Genomic DNA, 20,955 nt, shown 5'->3' on the forward strand with positions numbered 1-20,955 from the left:
GGGGGCGGCCGCGGCGGCGGCAGCCAGCGGCCTCGGGGGCCCGGCGGCCGGGGCGCGGCGCGGCGCAACCCCGGGATTGTGTTTCTTCAATTAGGACAGAAACGCGCGGGGGGCGGCGGGGGCGGCACAAAGGCCCCGCTGGCGGCGCTGCCAAAGGCCCGCGGCCCGCGGCCGGCTGCAGGCTCGCAGCCTGCTCCGGGCTGGGAATTGTATTTTCTTTGGCTTTCGGGCGCGCTCCTTATTATTTATTTCTTTTCCCTCTGTTTTATTTTTATTTTCAAGTTGCCGGCCGGGCTGGATGCCGTCCATTCACCCCGCTGCCTTGGAGCGCGGCGCGCAGACGGCCGGAGCCGGCTCCGACGCTGCCCCGCGGCCGCCGCCGGCACGCACTAGGGGGGGTTGGGGCTGGGGGAGGGGGCGCAGCCTGGGGTGCTGGCGGCGGCGGCGGCGGGGGTCGCTGGGGGCGCCTCGCGCTTTGCCCAGGTCTGATCCGGAGAATGGGAGCCCAGCTGGATAGTGAGCTCCTCCCCAGTGCAGGGAGTGGAGGACCTAGCAGGAATAATGCGGTTTTCTTGAACAGAGGGTAGCAACGTGGGGTGGGATGTGGGGGTCGATGGAGGAGGAAGCTGCAAGGTGGACCCTCGCTGGGGTGCCCATTCCACCCCGCAGTGCGCTGCCTGCCTTCTGCCCAGGGCCCCCGGGGGCTTCCTCCCATTGAGGCTCTGAGAAGTCCACTCTTGGTCTCTCAAGCTGACTTCCCACAGCAGCTGCTGGGTGGGCAGGCGGCCGGAATCTGTGCAGAGGAAAGATGGCTTTCCCTTCTTCTACCATGGAGGGGACCTGGGTAGGGGCCTCCTGTCCAGTGCTCAGGGCGGAAGCCGGAGGCTGCAACAGGTACAAGACAGAGAGAGGGAACAGAGAGGCCTACTTCAGAGAGGTGCTGGCAGGCAGACAGGAGAAGCTGGGGTCGGGAGGAAGAGAGGTGGAGAGAGCCATTGTTGATCTGGATCCCAAGAGAGCTGATCGAGGAGGCTGGCAGAGGCGGGGGCAGGGGGAGTGGATGGAGACGGGACGCCACAGCCACGGATGCAGACCTGGTGCTTCCCTGTGCATCTGCCATCATGGTCACACACACACACACACAAACACCAAGCCCAGGCATCCTCCTGTGTGGCTGCAGAAGACCCTCGTGGTGTTGACCTAGCATCTCTGTGCAGGCAGAGCCCAGACCACCTTCCAGCAGCCTGGGGCAACCCCAGGCAGGGAAAGATGCCAGCAGGCACCTCCTGATGCTGTCGGCTCTCCAGCCTTCCCCTGGAAAGCCTGTTACAGAGGGAAAACCTAGCCACGTTGCCTCAGTCTCCTCCCACAGCCTCATCACAGGGCTCTCCCATCCCAGGATGAAGCTCCCAGGAGAGGCAGAGGTGGAGACGGGTTAGCAGGCTCAGCCGCTCGCTTGGCAAAGAGGAACCCAGACTAGCAAGGAAGAGAGGGCTCTGTAGCTGATCACTGCTGCTTGCACCCCCGTCACCAATCTGTGCACACATCGGGTGGTGGCAACCGCAGGCAGATATTTTTAGAACTAGAAATGATCACCACTTGTTAGTGGAGCTGGGCACTGGCCTCTGGAATTCCCTAAAACACCTCAAACTCTCCCGTGGCCCTGGACACCCCTGGGCTCGACAGACACCCTCAGTTGGTGGGTGCACACTGGGTGGGGTCGATGTGGCAGCCTGGATTGGTAGTACTGGCTGATTTTCAGAGTACAAAACTTGCACCAGGAGACATGTCAGGCTGCCGGTGTGACAACTCAGACTGCAGAGCTGGGAAAAAAGACGCTCCCTACGAGCTCATATGCACCTGCTGCCCCTCCTCAGAGACCCACAACCATGGAGCAGCATAGCTCTTTAGGGACAGAGGCAGGAGGGGAGTGGGGCTTAATGCTCTGCTACTCTGCACCCCACGGCTTCCTAGTTCGTCGCCGTCCCCTTATTCTGCAGACATCATGACCAAGGCATCCATGGATGGCTCTGCTTTGACCAAGACCAGAGCAGTATCACCATGTCTGTCTTCCTCTTGAGATCCCTAGATCTGAGTAACAGAGAGACAGCAATGCCTGTCCTGGGGTTGTGCACTGCGAGGGAAGAGTAGAGGAGGCCAGAGAATGCTTCTGAGATATGGGTAGAATGGTGGCAACCCAGAGGCCAAATCCACAGCACTCGTGCACCTGGCCTTGGATGGTGGGAACCAGGGCCTTGGCGACACTGGCAGTGTTGTGATGGTGTGAGAAGCAGAACAGAGTCCTGTGGGGAGGATTGGAACAAAGAGACAGTGGGAGTCACCCTTGTTAAGATTTATTTACAGAGAGAGAGAAAGGGAGAGTGAGAGCGAGAGCGAGAGAGATCCTCCATCTGTTGGTTCACTCCCCAAGTGGCTGCAACAGCCAGGGCTGGGCCAGGCCGAAGCCAGGAGCCAGGAGTTTCATCCAGTCTCCCCCGTGGATGCAGGGTCCCAGGCACTTGGCCCATCTTCCGCTGCTTTCCCAGGTGCATTATCAGGGAGCTGGGTTGGAAGTGGAGCAGCCAGGACACAAGCCCGTGCCCGTATGGGATGTCGGTGAAGCAGGCAGTGGCTTTACCCTGCTACAACGCAGTGCTGGCCCCTGAACCTTTCTGTGTTCTGTTCAGCACCTGCCTAAGAAAACCACAGAAACTAAGTTCACCTGAAAATTGGTTAAGAAACAGGAGATAAGACCCTCTCTAACTCTGCAGCTTTAGAGAGGGCTGTTATTTGGCGAGGATCCCTTGCATGGAGTCCCGTTGCTAATTACCTAGACTGCCGGTGCGCTCCTCCTCCACACACTCATTTTAGACCCAGGGAGGAAACCTGATCTGCCTAGGACTGCACCTCTATTTCGGAGTTCAGAGGAGGCTGAAATTCAGATTTCCTAGATCTAGTGTGTGCCTAGGTCTTAATCTAGACCCCTGGCTGCCCTAGGGAGCTGTCTCTAAATTCTCTGTTGTTAAAAGTTCTGGCATAGCAATTCATGGCCAGGACATAACACCTGTAAAACACAGAACTTTTAGAAAATGACGACGACGCCACCCTCCAAAGCTGCTGGGGTGGTCACCGACTCCAGGCAGCGACTGCCCCCAACACCACTGGCTCCCAGGCTCGCTGGATATGAGTGACCAGGGGAGCTCACAAGAGTCATTCTCAAGACCCCAGTCCCCAACCTTTATACAGAGAAACCAGAACCGGGGACCTCGGGGCTGGCAAGCACTCAGAGTTTCTGAAGCTCCCAGGACAGCATTGCCAAGGCTGAGCGTCACCAGCCTGGAACACTCTACAAATCTCCCATAGCTACCTCCTTCCTGCTGCTCAGGTGTCAGGGGCCACGCTGTGCAGAGCACCCCATCTCCCTCCCCATCCCTTTCTACCTTGTCACCCTTTTGACATTTTCTTTGTGGCCTCTATCACCATCTGGAATGATCCTAACTGTAGGCCCCTGTCCCATGGTGGCTTATTTTCTGTCTCGCCCCTCTAGGAGGTCCATGCATGAAGGTGGGGGCCTTGTCTGTCTTTTCCTACCTGTATTCTGCTGGCTTTAGCAATCCCTAGAGCAGTAGGCATTCAGAACACAGGTGATGGATGAATGGATGAATGAATGAATGAATGAATGCCTCTGTGGTTACTTCTGGGTCTTCCTGTGTGTCTACATGCAAAGACAATTCAAAAAGTCCATGGAAGATGCAATTAAACAATACATTTATTTTATTTTGCTGCCAAATATTTTAAAATCCATGCACAGTTTTTTCGTAGTACACATTTGCTGTGAATTTTCTGAAGCCCCTCTTGTACGGAGATACACACATGCAAGTGCAACAAAATTGCACCTTTTGAAAAATATCCCAAGCAAATTTTTAAAAATTTGTGTTAGAAAGTCCTTATAAGTTTTGGGTCACACTGCTGCTGTGCGACATTCTGAAGGCACCGTCTAAAATTGTTCCACGTGGTTGGATCTGAGTTTGCAGTGTGGTGCTCTCACAGCCTGGACTGTGAGAAGCAGAACAGAGTCCTGTGGGGAGGATTGGAACAATCCCTAGGATGTCTTTTCCGCAGCTGTTTTGTGCCCCAGACTAGGGAAGGGTCCCTTGCACGGAGTCCCCCCTTGGACAGCTGTATTCCCGTCAGCTGCCGCGAGTATGGAGGATCCTGGCACATGTCGCTTCCTTACCCATCTCCAGGACTTTGCTCCAGGCCCAGAGATTTGCACAAAGTGGCTCAGTGTCTCATCCTCTGATGGTCCACACTGCAGCAGTTCATTTCCCTGTTGTGGGTTTTCATCACCACAGCTAATCCTGGAGCAAACATCCTTGTGTACATCTCCCTGTGAATTAAACTACTGCGTGCCTGTGGGCGATATAATCCCTTCTCACAGAATCTTGCTTTGTGATTAGCAGTGTTTTCTTGTATGTTTTCCTGGTTATTCATCTCAACAACGGTGCATGGCTGGTCTCATTTCCATCTGACAAAGAAAAGGTCGCAACTCAGGGAGCTTAAAGGACTTGCCAAGTTCATATGGGAGCAACTAGAAAAGTCAGGATTTGAACTTGGGTCTCTAGGAGGCAGGAGTGTCCTGGTAGGGAGGAGAGTCCATGGGTTCTGCCCTGGGCTTGCACCAGTGCTGGTTCTGCCTCTTCAAGTTGTTATGAGGATTGAATGAATAAATATTTGTGAAGCACTTACTACAGTGCTAGCCCATAATAAACTCTGAGAAGTGTTTAGTACATAGATATGTTCCAGCTCTGCCCCAACCATCCATGTACTGGGCCTCAGTCTTCTATCCTGTAAGATGGGGATAATACTACTTCGGGGGTGAGGCAGTTGACCAGTGGTTAAGATCTCAGTTAAGACCCTCTCATCCCATATCAGAGTGCCTGGGCTGGATACCCACCTCTGGCTCCTGACTCCAGCTCCCTGTTAATGCATGTTGGAAAGCAACAGATGATGGCTCAAATAGCTGGGTCCCTGCCACCGTGTGGGAGGCCCAGGTGGAGTTCCCACCCGAGCTTTGGCCCAGACCCAGTCCTGGCCATTGTGAGAATTTGAGGAACAAACCAGCAGATGGTGGATCTCTGTCTGTCTCTCTCTTTGCTCCTCAAATAAAAATAAAAAATAAATTAAAAAATAGTATTTTAGTTTCCTAGTAGGGGAAGTGTTTTTTAAAATGTGGAATCTCATAGAACCCTAATACATGGAAACAACTTTGTCTTCAGTTACTCTAATCTCAAATTACAGACTTCTATATTTATATCAAAATTCAGTTTCTTTATTTTAACCTAGAAATCTTTTATTTAAGGTATACAAATTTAATGCATTTTATATAAACAAATTTAGTGATATAGCAATTCGCTTCCTGCCTCCCTCTCACCCACACTCCCACCCTTCTTCCTCTTCCCTCTCCTATTCCCATTCTTGTTTTTTACTAAGATCTATTTTCAATTAACTTTATATACATAGTTCAGTTTTTTAAAGTCTTTCACAGTCATTTTACCAAACCAGCAATGATTAGTGGACCCAAATATTTCGCATCTGTCTTAAGTATTCAAAGCAATATACTGGCTGTTAAAGGGCTTACTGGGTATGGTTAATCCTTCTTAACCAAGGGAGATGGACAACTTCAAGTTGGTCAGGTTCGCTGCGGGGATCTGGAAGTGTATGGCTCCACCTGCTGGCCAAAAGCACACCTCGCCAACAGAGTCAGGGCTTGCCTAGGATGACCGCCCTGGATAGACTCCCTCCCTTTGCCTTCCCCTCTGGTTAGTTGAATAGTATTGCCTGTCTCTGCCCTCCTGAACAGCCGGCACAGTGTCTGGGGCACAGGATGGATCAGCAATAGGCGATTGCCATAGCCCATGAGGACACACTGGGAAAGGTACCGCTGCTGCTGGGGACCATAGCTTCTCTACCTGTCGAGTAGCTGCTGCATCAGGCTTTGCCTAGGGTCTCTTTCCCGCTGAGCTCGGGGTGTGTGTGTGTGTGTGTGTGTGTGTGCATCTGTAGTGCAGTCTGATGGGAGAAAGGCGAGCTGTTTCATCCCAGGTTCAGGTCAAAGCTGAGAACAGAATTCAGGCACAGAGAAGGATCCACCACATGGGTCACAACCCACCCTGCCTCATTTTTGCCATTAGCACCAAAATCCTCAGCTTCATCATTGTCTTTCAAACTACTATTGAAAAAAAAGACTCATTTTATTTGAAATGCGGAGAGAGGTATCTTCCATTTGGTGGTTCACTTCCCAAATGCCCACAACAGCAGGGGCTGGGCCAGGCTGAAGCCAGGAGCCAGGTCTCCCACGTGGGATGGCAGGGGCCCTGTTACTAGGACCCACCACCCAGGTGCATTAGCAGGAGCTGTTTAAGAAGCAGAGCGGTTAGGACTGAAAGTTAACAAGCGGTGGCTTAACCCACTGCCCACAGCACCTGCCCCGGAACTGCCGTGATTGGAAGCGGGCATCAGACACGGAGCTGGGTGTGCTCTCGGCTTGTTTCACACAGTGCCTGTTAAGATTGGTGGCACCGCTGTTCACAGCTGGGAATGAAGATTTGGAAACGCTAAGAACTTACTGGAGATGGTGCAGCCGGGGATCGGGAAAGCTGGGTTTTGCCCCACGTCCACCTGTCCTGGCAGTCCCTGTACCCCACACTGTTTGTCCTGCCTTCCTGTCTTCATTTCTTCCGTGCCGTCATCAGGATGTGATCTTCAAAGTCCTCCACAGGCCCGGCTTGCGTCTGGCCGTGGACAGTGATGCGGGGAAGACAGGTGGCCATCCGGACAGCTGCGCTCCCAGACGGTGGCGAGGGCCTCCCGCTTCCTCAGGGGCACGTGCATGCACGTGGCCTCTGCACCCCCCCACCCCAGAAACAGTCCACAGGCACCTTCTCCATTCCTTAGACTCACCTGCCCTCGAGTCTAGGCTGCCACCTTCTAAGTAGCCTTTCCTCCAGGAACAGTGACCCCATGCATGAAGTTTGTGGGTGTCCCCAGGAAGGGCAGAAGCACCCCAGGAGAGAGTGCTGAGCTACCGGGGAGATAGAAGCCGTGCCTCTGGCTCCTGCCTCCCCACCCCGTAGCTACTTGAGCTGGGCCAGTCATCTGCTCAGGTTCCCCTCCTGAATGATGCAAACGGCCACACTTTCCAAGCTTCTCTGCTTCTCTTCTCCAAGCCATCCAGCTCGCCAAGACCAGAGGTGTGCTCCTAAAATACCTGCATAGCCCTGTTGTCACCCCTTCAAAACCTGCGACAATTGACTGAGTGAGCCAGGACTCCCGCTCAGGTGCGAATGACAGCAAACGTCCAACTCCTGCCCACACTGAGGGCACAGGAAACGTCACGTCTCTTTCCAGAACCCAGCAGACCTGCACAGCTGTTGTTTGCTTAGCCTGGACGTGGACCCACTGGGTCACCTGCCACTCTGCCTTTCCGTCCTGTTTCAAGTCTAAAACTCCCACTAATTTCAGGTCAGCTGCCATCTCCTCCAAGAAATCTGCCCCCTGTTTGCTTCTCCCTTGGCATGTCTGTTTTAAGCTTTAAATAAAAAAATCATTTAGGGGGTGGGCAGTGTTGTGGTATAGCAGGTAGAAGACACCCCCTGAAATGCCGGCATCCCATATGGGCGCCGGTTCAAGTCCCAGCTAACCCACTTCCTATCCAGCTCACTGTTATGGCCTGGGAAAGCAGTGGAAGATGGCCCAAGTGTTTAGGCCCCCGATCTGGGTGAAGCTTCTGGTTCCTGGCTTTGGCCTGGCCCAGCTTTGGCCACTGCAGCCACCTGGGGAGTGAACCAGCAAATGGAAAATTTCACCCTCTCTTTCTCCCTCCATCTCTCTGTAACTCTTTCAAATAAATAAATAAAATATTTTTGGAAAAATTACTTTGTAACTGACATGCAATAATTGGACATATTGGTGGCATACAGGATAACATTTCAGTACTTGTACACAGTACATAAGCATCAGATCAGGGTAATTGATCTGTTCATCACTTCATCACCTCAGCCCTATGTGTATATCACTTCTTTGTGCTGAGAGCTTTCCTTTTTATTTAAATATTTATTTTATATATTTGAAAGAGCTATGGAGAGAGGGAGAGATATAGAAAGAGAGAGATCAGTCTTCCATCCACTGGTTCACTCCCCAGATGGCCTCAGCGGCTGGAGCTGGGCTGATCCGAAGCCAGGAGCCAGGAGCTTCTTGCTGGGACACGAACCGGCGCCCACAGGGGATGCTGGCACTGCAGGCAGCAGCTTAACTGACTATGCCACAATGCCTGCCCCAGTGTTGGGAGTTTTTAAAATCTTCTATGGGAGCCACGTTGAAGTATTCATTTAATTATTAACCATAGTTATCCTGCTACCTCACCACTTTTTCTTATTTCATTTGTGGCACTTAGCACTTTCACTAATTCCTTATTTTAAATGTGCTTGTGTGTAACATTTTGCACACAGTGTTGGGCTCTGTGACCCCAAACCCCAAGCAGAGGATGTTTACCCAGAATTCCCTGGGAACGGAGGCTGCCTCTCCCCAGCCACAACCCCAAACCATGTGCTGGGTAGGAGGCTTCTCTTGAGGACCCCGTTCTGGCTTTCTAGCCAGCAGCAGAACTCTGGGGACATCTGATCCTTGAAGAGTCTGGGCAGATTATCTCCCCACACTGGGCTCCTGGTTCCCTGCAGGCGCCCAGGAATGCAAAACAGGCACAGGCACAATCGCCCAGGCTGGAGACAGCAGGACAGGGGCTCGCGAGCAGATCCCAGCAACTTCTACAGAACCACCTGTTGGGGGAAAAGGAGGCGTGGATCCCCCAGACGTTGGCCCTCTAGTTGTGCCTCAGTGAGTGCAAAGAGAGGAGTGCCACTCGCTGATAAATTTTGGAGTCCTTTACTGCCAGCAGTCGAGGGTGGACTCATGCCCTAAAGAACTGTCCACCCTGAAGCTCAAAGCAACAGGGTTTATAAAGGCAAAACTGCAGGGAGGGGAGGGGGAATCCGTGGTTGCTCAAATCAAGCTGACCTAAGGCCTATGTGAAACCTGTATCAATTACAATCCTGACAATACCAGTTAGAATCTTAACAATACCAATTAGAATCGTCACAGTACCGATTATAATCTTTTTTTTTTTTTTTTTTTTTTGACGGGCAGAGTGGACAGTGAGAGAGAGAGACAGAGAGAAAGGTCTTCCTTTGCCGTTGGTTCACCCTCCAATGGCCGCCGCGGCCGGCGCGCTGCGGCCGGCGCACCGCGCTGATCCGATGGCAGGAGCCAGGAGCCAGGTGCTTTTCCTGGTCTCCCATGGGGTGCAGGGCCCAAGCACTTGGGCCATCCTCCACTGCACTCCCTGGCCACAGCAGAGAGCTGGCCTGGAAGAGGGGCAACCGGGACAGAATCCGGTGCCCCAACCGGGACTAGAACCCGGTGTGCCAGCGCCGCAAGGCGGAGGATTAGCCTAGTGAGCCGCGGCGCCGGCCCCGATTATAATCTTGACATTAGTCCAGGTATCGACCCAAATCTTATGTGGGACGTAGACAAATTACAATCGTAACATTAATCCAGGTGCAGCCTGTTGTAAGCTTGAGGACCATGCCAGGGAGTTTCTATGTTCTGCGGAGTGGGATGCAGTGGACTGTGATTGTCTTGAGTTTTAGATCAGAGTTTCAGACCAGAGTCTCGCGGTGCTTTCTCAAGATGGAGTCTTGGGTGCCCTACAATGGAGTCCCTACGGTCAAGGCGTCACTTCCACTCTCAGTAGTTATCCCTGCATCGTGATCTGCAGGGTGTAGTGTTAGGTGGAGGAAGAAATACTGCAGCACGGTGCTTCTAGAATGCTGCCTACTCCACAGGAGCAGGAATGGTACGTTCACAGGCATTGCTTATGTTTTTGAAAAACAGCAACAGGAGCCGGCGCCACGGCTCACTAGGCTAATCCTCCGCCTAGCGGCGCCGGCACACCGGGTTCTAGTCCCGGTTGGGGCGCCGGATTCTGTCCCGGTTGCTCCTCTTCCAGGCCAGCTCTCTGCTGTGGCCCAGGAAGGCAGTGGAGGATGGCCCAAGTCCTTGGGCCCTGCGCCCACATGGGAGACCAGGAGAAGCACCTGGCTCCTGGCTTTGGATCAGTGGGGTGCGCTGGCTGTAGCGGCCATTGGGGAGTGAACCAACGGAAAGAAGACCTTTCTCTCTGTCTCTCTCTCTCACTGTCTAGCTAAAAACAAAACAAAACAAAACAGCAACAGGATAAACTTATGAGCATGGCTACGTTTCCAGAAGGGGAAGGCACAGGGATGAAAGTGAGTTTTCTAAATCCTTTTCTGTGATTTTGAAATTATATGTTATTTGCATGATTAATACAAGAAGACAACTTTAAAAAAAAAAAAAAAGAGGACACTAAGCAAGTTCTAACTAGTGGAAATAAACTGAAACAAATGAAAACTGAAAATAAACTGAAACAAGTGACCACAAAGAGGAAAGAACTATCTCAAGTGATTTTAGAACAGTGTGGGGCTGGCGTTGTGGTACAGAGGGTTAAGCTGCCACTTGTGACACTGGCATCCCGTGTGGGTGCTGGTCCTAGTCCTGGCTGCTCCACTTCCAATCCAGCTCCCTACTGATGCACCTGGGAAAGCAGCAGAAGATGGCCCAAGGGCTTGTGCCCCTGCCCCTATGTGGGAGACCTGGGTGGAGCTCCTGGCTCCTGGCTTCAACCTGGCCTGGTTGCAACCATTTGAGGAGTGAACCAGCAGATAAAAGAGTCTCTCTCTCTCTCTCTCTCTCTCCCTCCCTCCCTCCCTCCCTCTTTCTCTCTCACTCTCCCCTTCCCTCTCTCTCTCTCTCTATAACTCTACCTTTCAAATAAATAAATAATCTTTTTTTGAAAAAAAAAACAGTTTGTTCAATTACATCCCTAGCAGAATAAATTGTAGTGATTTTTTTTCTTTTAAGCCTAATCAATTTTAAAACTGCAGTCAGTGGTGAGGCAGGCATTTGGCACAGTGGCAGGTGCACCACTTAGGACCCCTCAGCCCTTATTGGGGTTCCTGGGTTCGAGCCCCAGCTCTCCTCTGGATTCCAGCTGCCCACTAACGCACACCCTGTGAGGCAGCAGATGATGGTCCAAGTAGTTGGATCCCTGCCACCCACATGGGAAACCGGAATTGAGTTCCAGGCTCCTGGTTTTGGCCTGGTCCAGCCCTGGCTATTGTGGGCATTTAGGGAGAGAATCGGCGGATGGGATATCTCTGTCTCTCTCTATTTTTCAAATAAAAAATGAAAAAAATCAATTAAAGACAAGTAGTCGTATTATTGCTAATGTTAAGGTCAATATCATGTTTTGGAAACTGTCACGAGTATGTTGCATAAGGCAAAAACAAAAAAGACGTTCTGCGCAATCAGCAGCTCTCCAGGGCAGCCCTGGCCCATGAGGCTGGCTGAAGCCCCTGAATCCCTTAGCACGTTGGGCGGGACCCCTGCTTTCTCATTTTGCAGCCCCAGTGCCTGGCTCATGCTCAGCCCAAACTGAGCGATTGTTGAGCTGAAATGAAGTCCAAAGCACCAGGATTCCGCTCCAGTTTCCCCAACTCGTAGCCCACCCATCTCAGATGGGCCTCTGGGGAGTGGGCGGTCACCCATAGGCCCCCTCTGCTCCATCACAGCCGCCAGGGGTGCTCTGCTTCCTTCTCCCAGAAGAAACAGCGCTGCAGGACCTGCCGTGCAGATCCGCGCAGGAACACAGCTCTTTGCCTCTGCAGAGGGATCCGTGCATCTGTGCTCCCCTTGACAGTAGGGAAACAGGCTCAGCAAAATCACTTGTCCAGGCCCCTCAGCTTGTGAATGATGTCACTTGGCCCACAGTTCAATGCACAGGTGCATCCCTGTGTTCAAATCCACTGTACACCAGACAGACCTTCAGCCAGGCATTCATTAATTCATTCATTCAAATTGCCCGTGTGAGCAAGTGCGTGGCTGCTCAGAATGCAGGGGTGAGTAGAGAACACAGGCCCTGCTTTCTGGGGGCGGCGGGAGGGATCTGAGGCTCTGCTTCCTCATTTCTCAAAACAGGAATGGTAGCTGCCCCTTCCTCAGAGAGCTATAAAATACATCATGTGCCTTCCACATGCCTTTCCTCGGATCCCTGGTGAGGAGCCAGATTTGAGCCGTGCCTCCTGGTGCTATGCTGGGGGGACCATGAGAACGAAATCTGCTCTTGTTCCAAAGACTGGCTTCGCAGGTTCTTCGTGCACATCCGGTGGTGAACTCCCCTGCTGCACTGTTTGTGTGTTTTCCTGTGGTCTGGGCACAAGCGCCACCACCGTAACACTGCTGACACAGGTCTCTTCGCCGTGTTCACTGTAGTGGTGTGCTTACCTGACCTCGCAGCTAGAATCCGGGCTCCATCTCACACACACAAGGACTTGGTGGCGTGCATTCTTCCTCGATCACACCGCGCTCCAGCCCTCCGAGGGCTCACTGACCTCCTCCTGCGTCAGACTTTCCTGGGCTTTCCACACCTGCTCGACCCAAAGGCTGTGCTGAATCTTGCCCTTGTGCAGAAAGGTAGTGATTGTAGTTACATCTGCACATGTGTCCATATGATACATATCTATGTGTTACATTATTTAACTGTATATAATTAGTGACTATGTATGTAGTGTGTGTTTACTCGGAGAATATTGCACATACACACACATGTGAAGATACCTCAAAAAGTTCACGGAAAAATGTAATTGAAAGATAAGTTCGGGGCCAGCACTGTGGCGTAGTGGGTAAAGCCACTGCCTGCAGTGCCAGAATCCCATATGGGCTCTGGTTCGAGTCCTGGCTGCTCCACTTCTGATCCGGCTCTCTGCTATGGCCTGTGAGAACAGTGGAATATGGCCCAAGTCCTTGAGCCCCTGCACCCACGTGGGAGACCTGGAAGAAGCTCCTGGCTCCTGACTTCGGATCGGCGCAGCTCCAGCCATTGCCGCTGTTTGGGGATAGAACCAGCAGGTGGAAGATTCTCTCTCTCTCTCTCTCTCTCTCTCTCTCTCTCTCTTTCTCTGCCTCTCTGTAACTCTGCCTTTCAAATAAATAAATAAATCTTTTAAAAAATGAGAAAGATAAGTTCATTTTGGTGCAAAAGAATTTCGAAAGCCATGCATAGTTTTTTCCATTAGCACACATCTTAAAAACTTGTCAATGTTTGATTAACGCATGTATTTAGTACCTAATACACATTTTTCATGGACCTTTAGAAGACTCACCACCATACCTGTATTTCAAAAAAAATTTTAATTTTTAGGCTGTATATATTTCCTACAGATTTATGTATTTATTTATTTGAAAGGCAGAATTACAGAGAGAAAGGGAGAGACAGAGAGGTGTTCCATCCATTGGTTCACTTCCCAAATGGCTGCAACAGCAAAGGCCAGGCCAGGCCAAAGCCAGGAGCCAGAACTCCATCCGGTCTCCCATGTGGGAAGGAGGGACTCAAGGGCTCAAACCATATTCTACTGCTTTTCTCAGACCATTAGCAGGAAGCTGGATCCGAAATGGAACAACTAGGACTCAAACAGGTGCCTGTACGTGATAATGGCACTGCAGGCAGTGGCTTTACCCTGCTGTGCCACAGTGCTGACAACTTATCTTTTAATTCTATTGCCCACTAACTTTTTAAGTACCCTCGTATATGATAGGATACATATAGCCTCATATACAACATGTGTCTTAGGAGGATATTTTACATCAACACACTACGCGTATCTCTAGGAAGTCCAAGGTACTTCCAGAGTGCCACCAGGCAGATTATCCAGAGCCTCTGGGAATACACTGCCCCATTCCAGAGCGAAGAAGTCCAGAGGTACTTAGAGAGACAGAGAGAGAGATCTCCCATCTACTGGTTCAGTCCCCAAATGCAATAGCCAAAGCCAGGAGCCTGGAACTCAACTCAGGTTTCCCACATGGGTGGAAGGAACAGAAGTACTTAGCCATCACCCACTACCTCCCAGGGTGTGCATTAGCGGGAAGCTGGATTCAGATGTGGAACCAGGACTTGAATCCAGGCACTCAGATACCGAGTGTGGGCATCCCAAATAGTGTCTTAATCTCTGTGCCAAGAACCCACCCCCAGCAATGCTTAGTCAGCCCTGGCCAAGGGTTCTGCCCCATGCTAAGCCATGAGCAATGTCTCCCAAAGTGTGAGATGGGGCCAAGAGTATGTGCCAGCCGTCCATGGGTTCCAGGTGAGTCTGGTGGCCTCGGGGGTCCTCTCAGAGGGTGACCATCTTGGATGTGGACTTCCGTGGTTTTAAACGCAGAGGCTCTCAAGGCTGGCTGACCTGGGTTTGAGTCACAGCCCTGCCATTAACTAGCCAGACTGTGGACCATCTCTCAGCTCCGTTGCCTCAACTGAAGAGTAAGTGTGGCACTAGCACTGACGTCATAGGATTGCTGGGAAAAGTTAAATGAGGTCCGAGGCCGGTGCTGTGGTGTAGCGGGTAAAGCCGCCACCTACGGTACTGGCATCCCATATGGGCGCTGGTTCGAGTTCCAACTGCTCCACTTCTGATCCAGCTCTCTGCTATGACCTAGGAAAGCAGGAGAAGATGGCCCAAGGACCATCTGCACCCACCTGGGAGACCTGAAAGAAGCTCCTGGCTGCTGGCTTTGGATCGGCACAGCTCCTGCCATTGTGGCCATCTGGGGAGTGAACCAGTGGATGGAAGACCTCTTTCTCTCTCTCTCTTTCTGCTTCTGCTCTCTGTAACTCTACCTTTCAAATAAATAAATAAATAAATATTTTTAAAAAATGTTAAATGAGACCATACATAGCAAAGGCCTACAACAGAGCCCAGGACATACAAAAAACCTAGTAAGCAGCCCATCTACTAAGTTCCTTCTTTCCAGCACAAGTCTTGGGGCTTCCCACTTGCCTGACCCATACTCAAGTCTTCTAGAACATCAGCGCCCTCGAGGACGTGCTGGGTGGAGGGGGACCCGCAGCCTCCACCCCACCCTGGTGGCTGACTCTCCCTCCCGGCAGGGCTCAGCTCCAAGGAGTCCAGCTGGGTGCATCTGGTTGGGGAGATTAAATTATTTTTGAATTCCTAACTGAATGTTCTTTTAATGGAAACTTAATGACAGGCATTGAAATAGATTTCCTCTGTACCCCCTCCTCCCGCTGCGCCCCCCGCGGCTCTGCTGCCTCGCACAGTTCCCGATAACCTTTATTCCCTACCCCTGGACTTTTATCTCCACAGTGACAAACAGCCCTTGCTGGACAGAAAGGAAATTCCAGTCATTGTTCTCAAACTTCTGGCTTCCAAAATAAAGTGCTCTATCTCCCTGGTCGTGCTTTGATTGACACACACTTCCTGTAATGGCAGACAACAACGGCCCAGGACTGGGGCGGGCCCTCATTTGCATGCTTGCCACCAGAGGTTTCTGTAACCTGTGTTCTGGCCCCTGGTGTGAGCCCCTGGAGGGCCCAGCTCCCATTCAGTGACACAGTGACACATGTCCAAGGAAAGTGTGCAGCGATGGACATGGCCCCCTCATCACCACGCTCCTTGGAGCTGGCCACTGAGAGAGGTCCTCTCCCTTCTACCCTTTGTCCCCTAAGGAAGCAATAATTTGAAAGCAGTGAGCCCCTTCTATTAATGACCACCTCCCAGATCTTAATTCTACCACTGGAGCTAAGCCAACCTAAGTCCAGGACAGTTAAACCAAGTCAAAATCTCCATAGCAACAGAAAGACATTAAGCAGTTCAAAAGGAATCAGTATCAGGGAAAATGATGAATATAATAACCCATCATCAGATGATCTTTTTCTAAAGGGGAATAAGAAATATCTAATTGCTTTGAAAATGGATCAATCAGTCAACATGATAGTATGGCCTGCCTGTAGCAACAGCAGTACCTACATAGTGAGACGCTGCTGGGAGAATGTTCCCACCTTGGGATGAGCCTGCCTTTAACAACCTTAACCCACAGGCAAGCTGGCTTTCTGGGGCTCTGTCTCTTATCCACTTTCTTACCACTGAGCCCTGTTCTGGCATCCCCTCCTCACCAAAGGCTTGGGATTCTAAGGCCGCTTTTGTGGTCCAGCCACCCCATAGAATATCCAGTTACCTGTCCCAAGCCCCATTTCCTGGAAGCTTTACTTGATGCATGTTAATGGTTGCTAGAAGTTCAGTGAGAATTTGCTTTAAAAGGGAGACTCCAAGTACAAGCGTGCCTTGATCCTAATAAGGAATATTTGGAAGCAAACTTTCATTAAATAACTCAGACATAAATACCAATCAGAAGGATTCCAGTGACTCTACTCTCTTCACAATCAAAGGGCATGAATTGCGTATGAGTATTCCACTTCCAGCAATCCGCAAGCACACTGCCAACCAAAAGGAGTTGCACAGAGAGAGAACAGACCAAAAGGAGTGTGGGTGACATGAATGACTTGAGTCAATGCATCCATCTCCCCTCAGTTCATAAAGAGCTATGTACTCATCAGACCTCAGGACAACAGGCCAGCAGGGAATTCCAGATCCCTCAAGTCTGAAGAGCCTGATTTCTTTTAGCTTTGTCAGCAAAGTAAATTATGGTGCCAAAGCCCTTACGGAGCAATCTCCCATGGAGCCAGTTGTGCCCGTTGTTAAAGCAGCTAACAGAGTGTATAACCCTAAACCCATCAGCCTTCCAACTAGTCATGATCAGAACTACCAGCGTGTGTGCATCTATGCAAACTCAGCTCCCAGGGCCAGGAAAACAAACTCAACCCTACAGACAACTGCTGGTTGCTGTCACTGGATATACCCAGACTCACCCTGGAGAGATTTCATGGGGATGTACAGGAAGGGGCGTGTCCGCCACTGAGGTCACTTCCTTCTAGGCAGTCAAAGCAGCAGACGGTCCCAGTTTCCACCTTCTCACCCCTCTGCCCCGTCCAGGAGAAAGTCCACCCTCAGCAAGAGGATTATGCCCAGTTGTCTGTTGCTGTTGATGCACAATGACTGACGCTTTTGGAAAGGGTATGCACAGTTTCAGAAATTTAATGTTAATCGATCCACTAAAAACATTTTCATTCTCAAGCAGCTTTCAGTACCATTTTTTTCCAGGATACATACAAAATAAGGCAAGGGAGGAACCGAACAAGACATTCACAGTAAAACCTTCCCCAAAGGGCAATCTTTACATTAAATTGATGCCTTTTAGGAAGATGTGGTGTGGGTTGTCAGAGAAAGGAAGACCCAGAGATGTCCTGACTGTGAGACCACATCCAGGTCCTTGCTCTTTCCCATTTCTCTTTCAGAAATTGCATTTCTGGACAAACACTGGGGAGAGAACACAAGGGACTTTTGTTCTCAGAAACATTTTTTTTTCTCAGACTGACATTGCACCTTCAAAGTCCTCATTGCCATCTTGGAAGAGCAAGAAATGCTCTTTTAACAGATGTGTAACTCCTGAACCATCCATAACAGACTGAAGAGGCATTGCCTCCACTCTCAACTCAAGCATTCTGGCTTGCAGGGAAGTGTTCATCAACATTCTAGAATGCGGATGTAGCCTCTGTCTAAATGTTCCACATGAGATCATTTGGGCCAAAGCCCAGCAGGGGCCACAGCACCTGGATATCATAAAGCAGGTGCTGCTCCTGAGTGCTCCTCTCCATCTCAAGTAGGGGGAGGGGCAGAGCCCCTGGCTTGTGCCTTGCCCCCCCTGAAACACCCATGTTACAGACTAAGACAAAGCCACCAAAGACCAGGGCTCAGAAAGGTTAGAGTCTCAAGTTGTGCTTTGTGTAGCAGTTTTCTCTTGTGATCAGGTAGTTCATCTCCCCCAGTGCAGGAGGCAATTTTCCCATTGAGAGAAGTCAAGGTTAAAATAAGAGTGATGTCTTTCTTGTCAATAGAGTCAAATGGAGAATATAGCACTCCCTGATCCTACAATGTTCAGAACTACTTCAAGGAAACTTCAATATCTTATCTGACCCGTCCATGAAACTTTTAATGATTTTTTTTCCCATTCCCACCAATACTACATGATCTCAAACAATCCTAGTCATGGTCAAAGTGAGTGTCCATGGCTTCCATAAGCCAGTTTCACATAAATGCGTTGCATGTTCCAATCCAGTAGCCTTGGGAGCCACGAGTCTTGTAGGATCACATTTATAGGGTTCAGGGGTCATCATGCTGGTAGAATTTGAAGACTTTCATCCTACTTTCTTACCCCTAAATGGTTGATTGCTTCATAATACTTCTGGTCTCTAGCTACTCTAAAGATCTAGTTTTACTCAGGTTGAAAAGCCACTGCTACATCTTGGTGTCGTCTGTTTCATTGACTTCTGACAAGATAAAGTTGGGATTGTCATAGCCTCTCTTGATCCTAGCTCTCGTGTCTTTCTCATTATAAAGGCACATGGCACAGTGAGGGGTCTCCACTTCCACTGTCTTGCTGAAGTTATGGAAATCCACTCGGTATTTCCCCTCTTTGGTCTTGGACACGATGGGAAGGAAACGGTAGCCCCAAAGCACCTCCTCTGGGACATAGGATGTGCGGACCTGGCAGGTAGCACTGGTGGATTCCACCGTGCCGTCTAAAAACACCACTAATTCAAAGTCCTGTTGGGGGAGGGTTTCTGCCGCCATGTGGAAGAAGGGGCTGTTGTGATCAATGATGTGGTAAATTGTCAGCGGGGAGATGAAGAATAAATTCTCGTTCCCAGCATCGACTACAAAGTTGATATTGGTCTGATCCAAAATGATGGTCTCCCCTTCAGGCGTCACCGTGGTCTTCAGAAGCTTCCCATAGATGTGACTGCTGATGAGCAGGCTCTTCCTGAGATTAGCTACTCGGATTAGGAGGCACAGCTTCCCACCCCGCTTGCTGATCACTGCGTTCTTGCTGAATGTAATGGTCTTTGCACGTTTTTTGGGCCGGGAGATCTTGGCTAAGATGGCGCCACACATGAAAGAGTTGATGATAACCCCAAGTATAGACTGGCAGATAAGCAGAAAAATGGCCGTGGCACATTTTTCCGTCACACACCTGAATCCATATCCGATGGTCACTTGGGTTTCCAGGGAAAACAGAAATGCTGAGGTCATGCCGTTGATGTTCTCCACACAGGGAGTGTGGTTTACAGACGGATGGAATTCTGGGAGGTCCTTGTGCACATAGGCTACCACGTACCACAGAAGACCAAAAAGGAACCAACTCCCCAAGAAGGCTGTGATGAAAATGGTCATTTTATATCTCCATTTGAGGTCAAGCACTGTTGTCCAGATGTCCACGAAGAATATAAGTCTTGACTGTGCCTCCACATTGCCAAACTCTATGTTGCACCTTCCATCCTTGGAGACCAGCCTTGCCCTTTGCCGAGACTGCTGGAAAAGGTGCATGACAAACCATTTCCGAAGGTGTTTGAGCATCCTTTCAGTCAACACCCTGGTCTGAAAACACCAAAAGGGGGAAAAGATTGTGTTTATAGCTGTAGTCAAAAAGGTGACTCACGTAAAGACCTGATGAGATATGAAAAGATCACTCAGCTCTTTCTGGGTTACTGATCACTTGGGCAAACAGACAAGTTTATTCTGGGGACCACATGCTCTTTCCAATAGAAACTTCCCACTGAAGACCATAGGACTTAAATACCAAGAGGCCAGATGATTACAGAGCAATAGAAATGGGAGGAAACTAAGACATCCCAACGTTCAGCTTTTCCTGACCCCAATCAGCCAACACACAACCTTAAAAATGCCGGTGATAACCAATTATGACCTGTACTTTCATTTATTTGATATGATTCTTCAAACCACTTCCATTTTTTTCTTTAATAAACTTCAACTTATGCTAAGCAATCATTTCTGTAAAATCACAGCCTGAAAGCACTACTTACGGTTTTGTAATATATAAAAATAAAGAACTGACAAAAAAAGAAACTCTCTTCAGGATACTTCCTAAATCATCCTGTGTACTGCTATTTATACTCATGGGCCAATAGAAATCCTGATCTGATTCACTACTCTCATTTATCAAATGAGGGAACTGAGACTTGGAAAATTTCAGTGAGTTAGCCAAAGTCCTGTACCTACTGAATGGCAAATGACAACTGGAACCCCAAACTCCCTCCTGTCCAAGGAAACTTCTACCACACAGTGACTGGGTTATCAAGCTCTCTATTCAAAGTTCCCTCTAGATTTTAAGACTAGTGCAGTGCTTGGCCAAGCTCCTTGTCCTCCTCCTACTCAACAGTATTTAGAACAAAGCTTAGTTCCTACCAGATGATCTCCAAGACTTTCTCAATGAACTCAAGAGTTGATTCCTACTCTCTCTACATGGCTTTCCAAGATTCCCAAAAGGATTAACATTAGGATCTCCATCAGAGACTTTTACTTCCTTCCCTGCTCCTGAAGTAAATGAATGGTGAACACTGATTGCAATGCTACACTATACCAGTAGAACCATGTTTTAGTCATTCCTCCTTTACAGCTGGTTACACAGTCTTTGGGTACTTATTCATTCAATCAACACGAATGGAAGATTTAAATGAATGAATCAAGCTCTTCAGTACTATCTGCTCAATAGTTTCTTCTGACAACATTGCTGTAACTTCCATTTTACACCAAAATAATGAAGGGACTTTCCCCTAAAGAAGCCAACAAAAGTGAAACCTGGAGTCACAAACACTAGACTACACCAAAGAAAATCAAGGTGTGCCCACCATGGTTAGCAATGCCTTTGTGGTATTTTTTCATTAAATGCAAATCTAGTTTTAAAATAGATTTCAAAATCCCCCTTCAAGAATGTGTTTATTCATAAAAACTAGGAAGCGAAACCAACTTAGTTTAAACAAAAGTGATATTCCACATTGTCTTGTTTGTGGCCTTAACCTTTATGAAAACACAAAAAAGCCAACACCAAGTA

The 20,955-nt window shown here is 49.7% G+C and overlaps 1 protein-coding gene across 4 annotated transcripts in view; it reads right to left on the reverse strand.

Annotated features, from left to right (window-relative positions):
- Nucleotides 1-17,065: 17,065 nt before the first annotated feature.
- Nucleotides 17,066-20,955, reverse strand: part of KCNJ1 (potassium inwardly rectifying channel subfamily J member 1) — a 32,261-nt gene continuing 28,371 nt past the window's right edge. For all 4 annotated transcript variants that reach the window (XM_008259312.5, XM_070065451.2, XM_008259307.5 and 1 more), the window contains one exon: nucleotides 17,066-19,481. In XM_008259312.5, coding sequence (XP_008257534.1) covers nucleotides 18,342-19,460 — 1,119 coding nt within the window. In that variant the 5' untranslated portion in view covers nucleotides 19,461-19,481 and the 3' untranslated portion in view covers nucleotides 17,066-18,341. The remainder of the gene's footprint in view (nucleotides 19,482-20,955) is intronic.

Source organism: Oryctolagus cuniculus, chromosome 1, assembly GCF_051225735.1.
Source record: "Oryctolagus cuniculus isolate XC-2025 breed Fujian yellow rabbit chromosome 1, ASM5122573v1, whole genome shotgun sequence".
NCBI classification, from domain to species: domain Eukaryota; kingdom Metazoa; phylum Chordata; class Mammalia; order Lagomorpha; family Leporidae; genus Oryctolagus; species Oryctolagus cuniculus.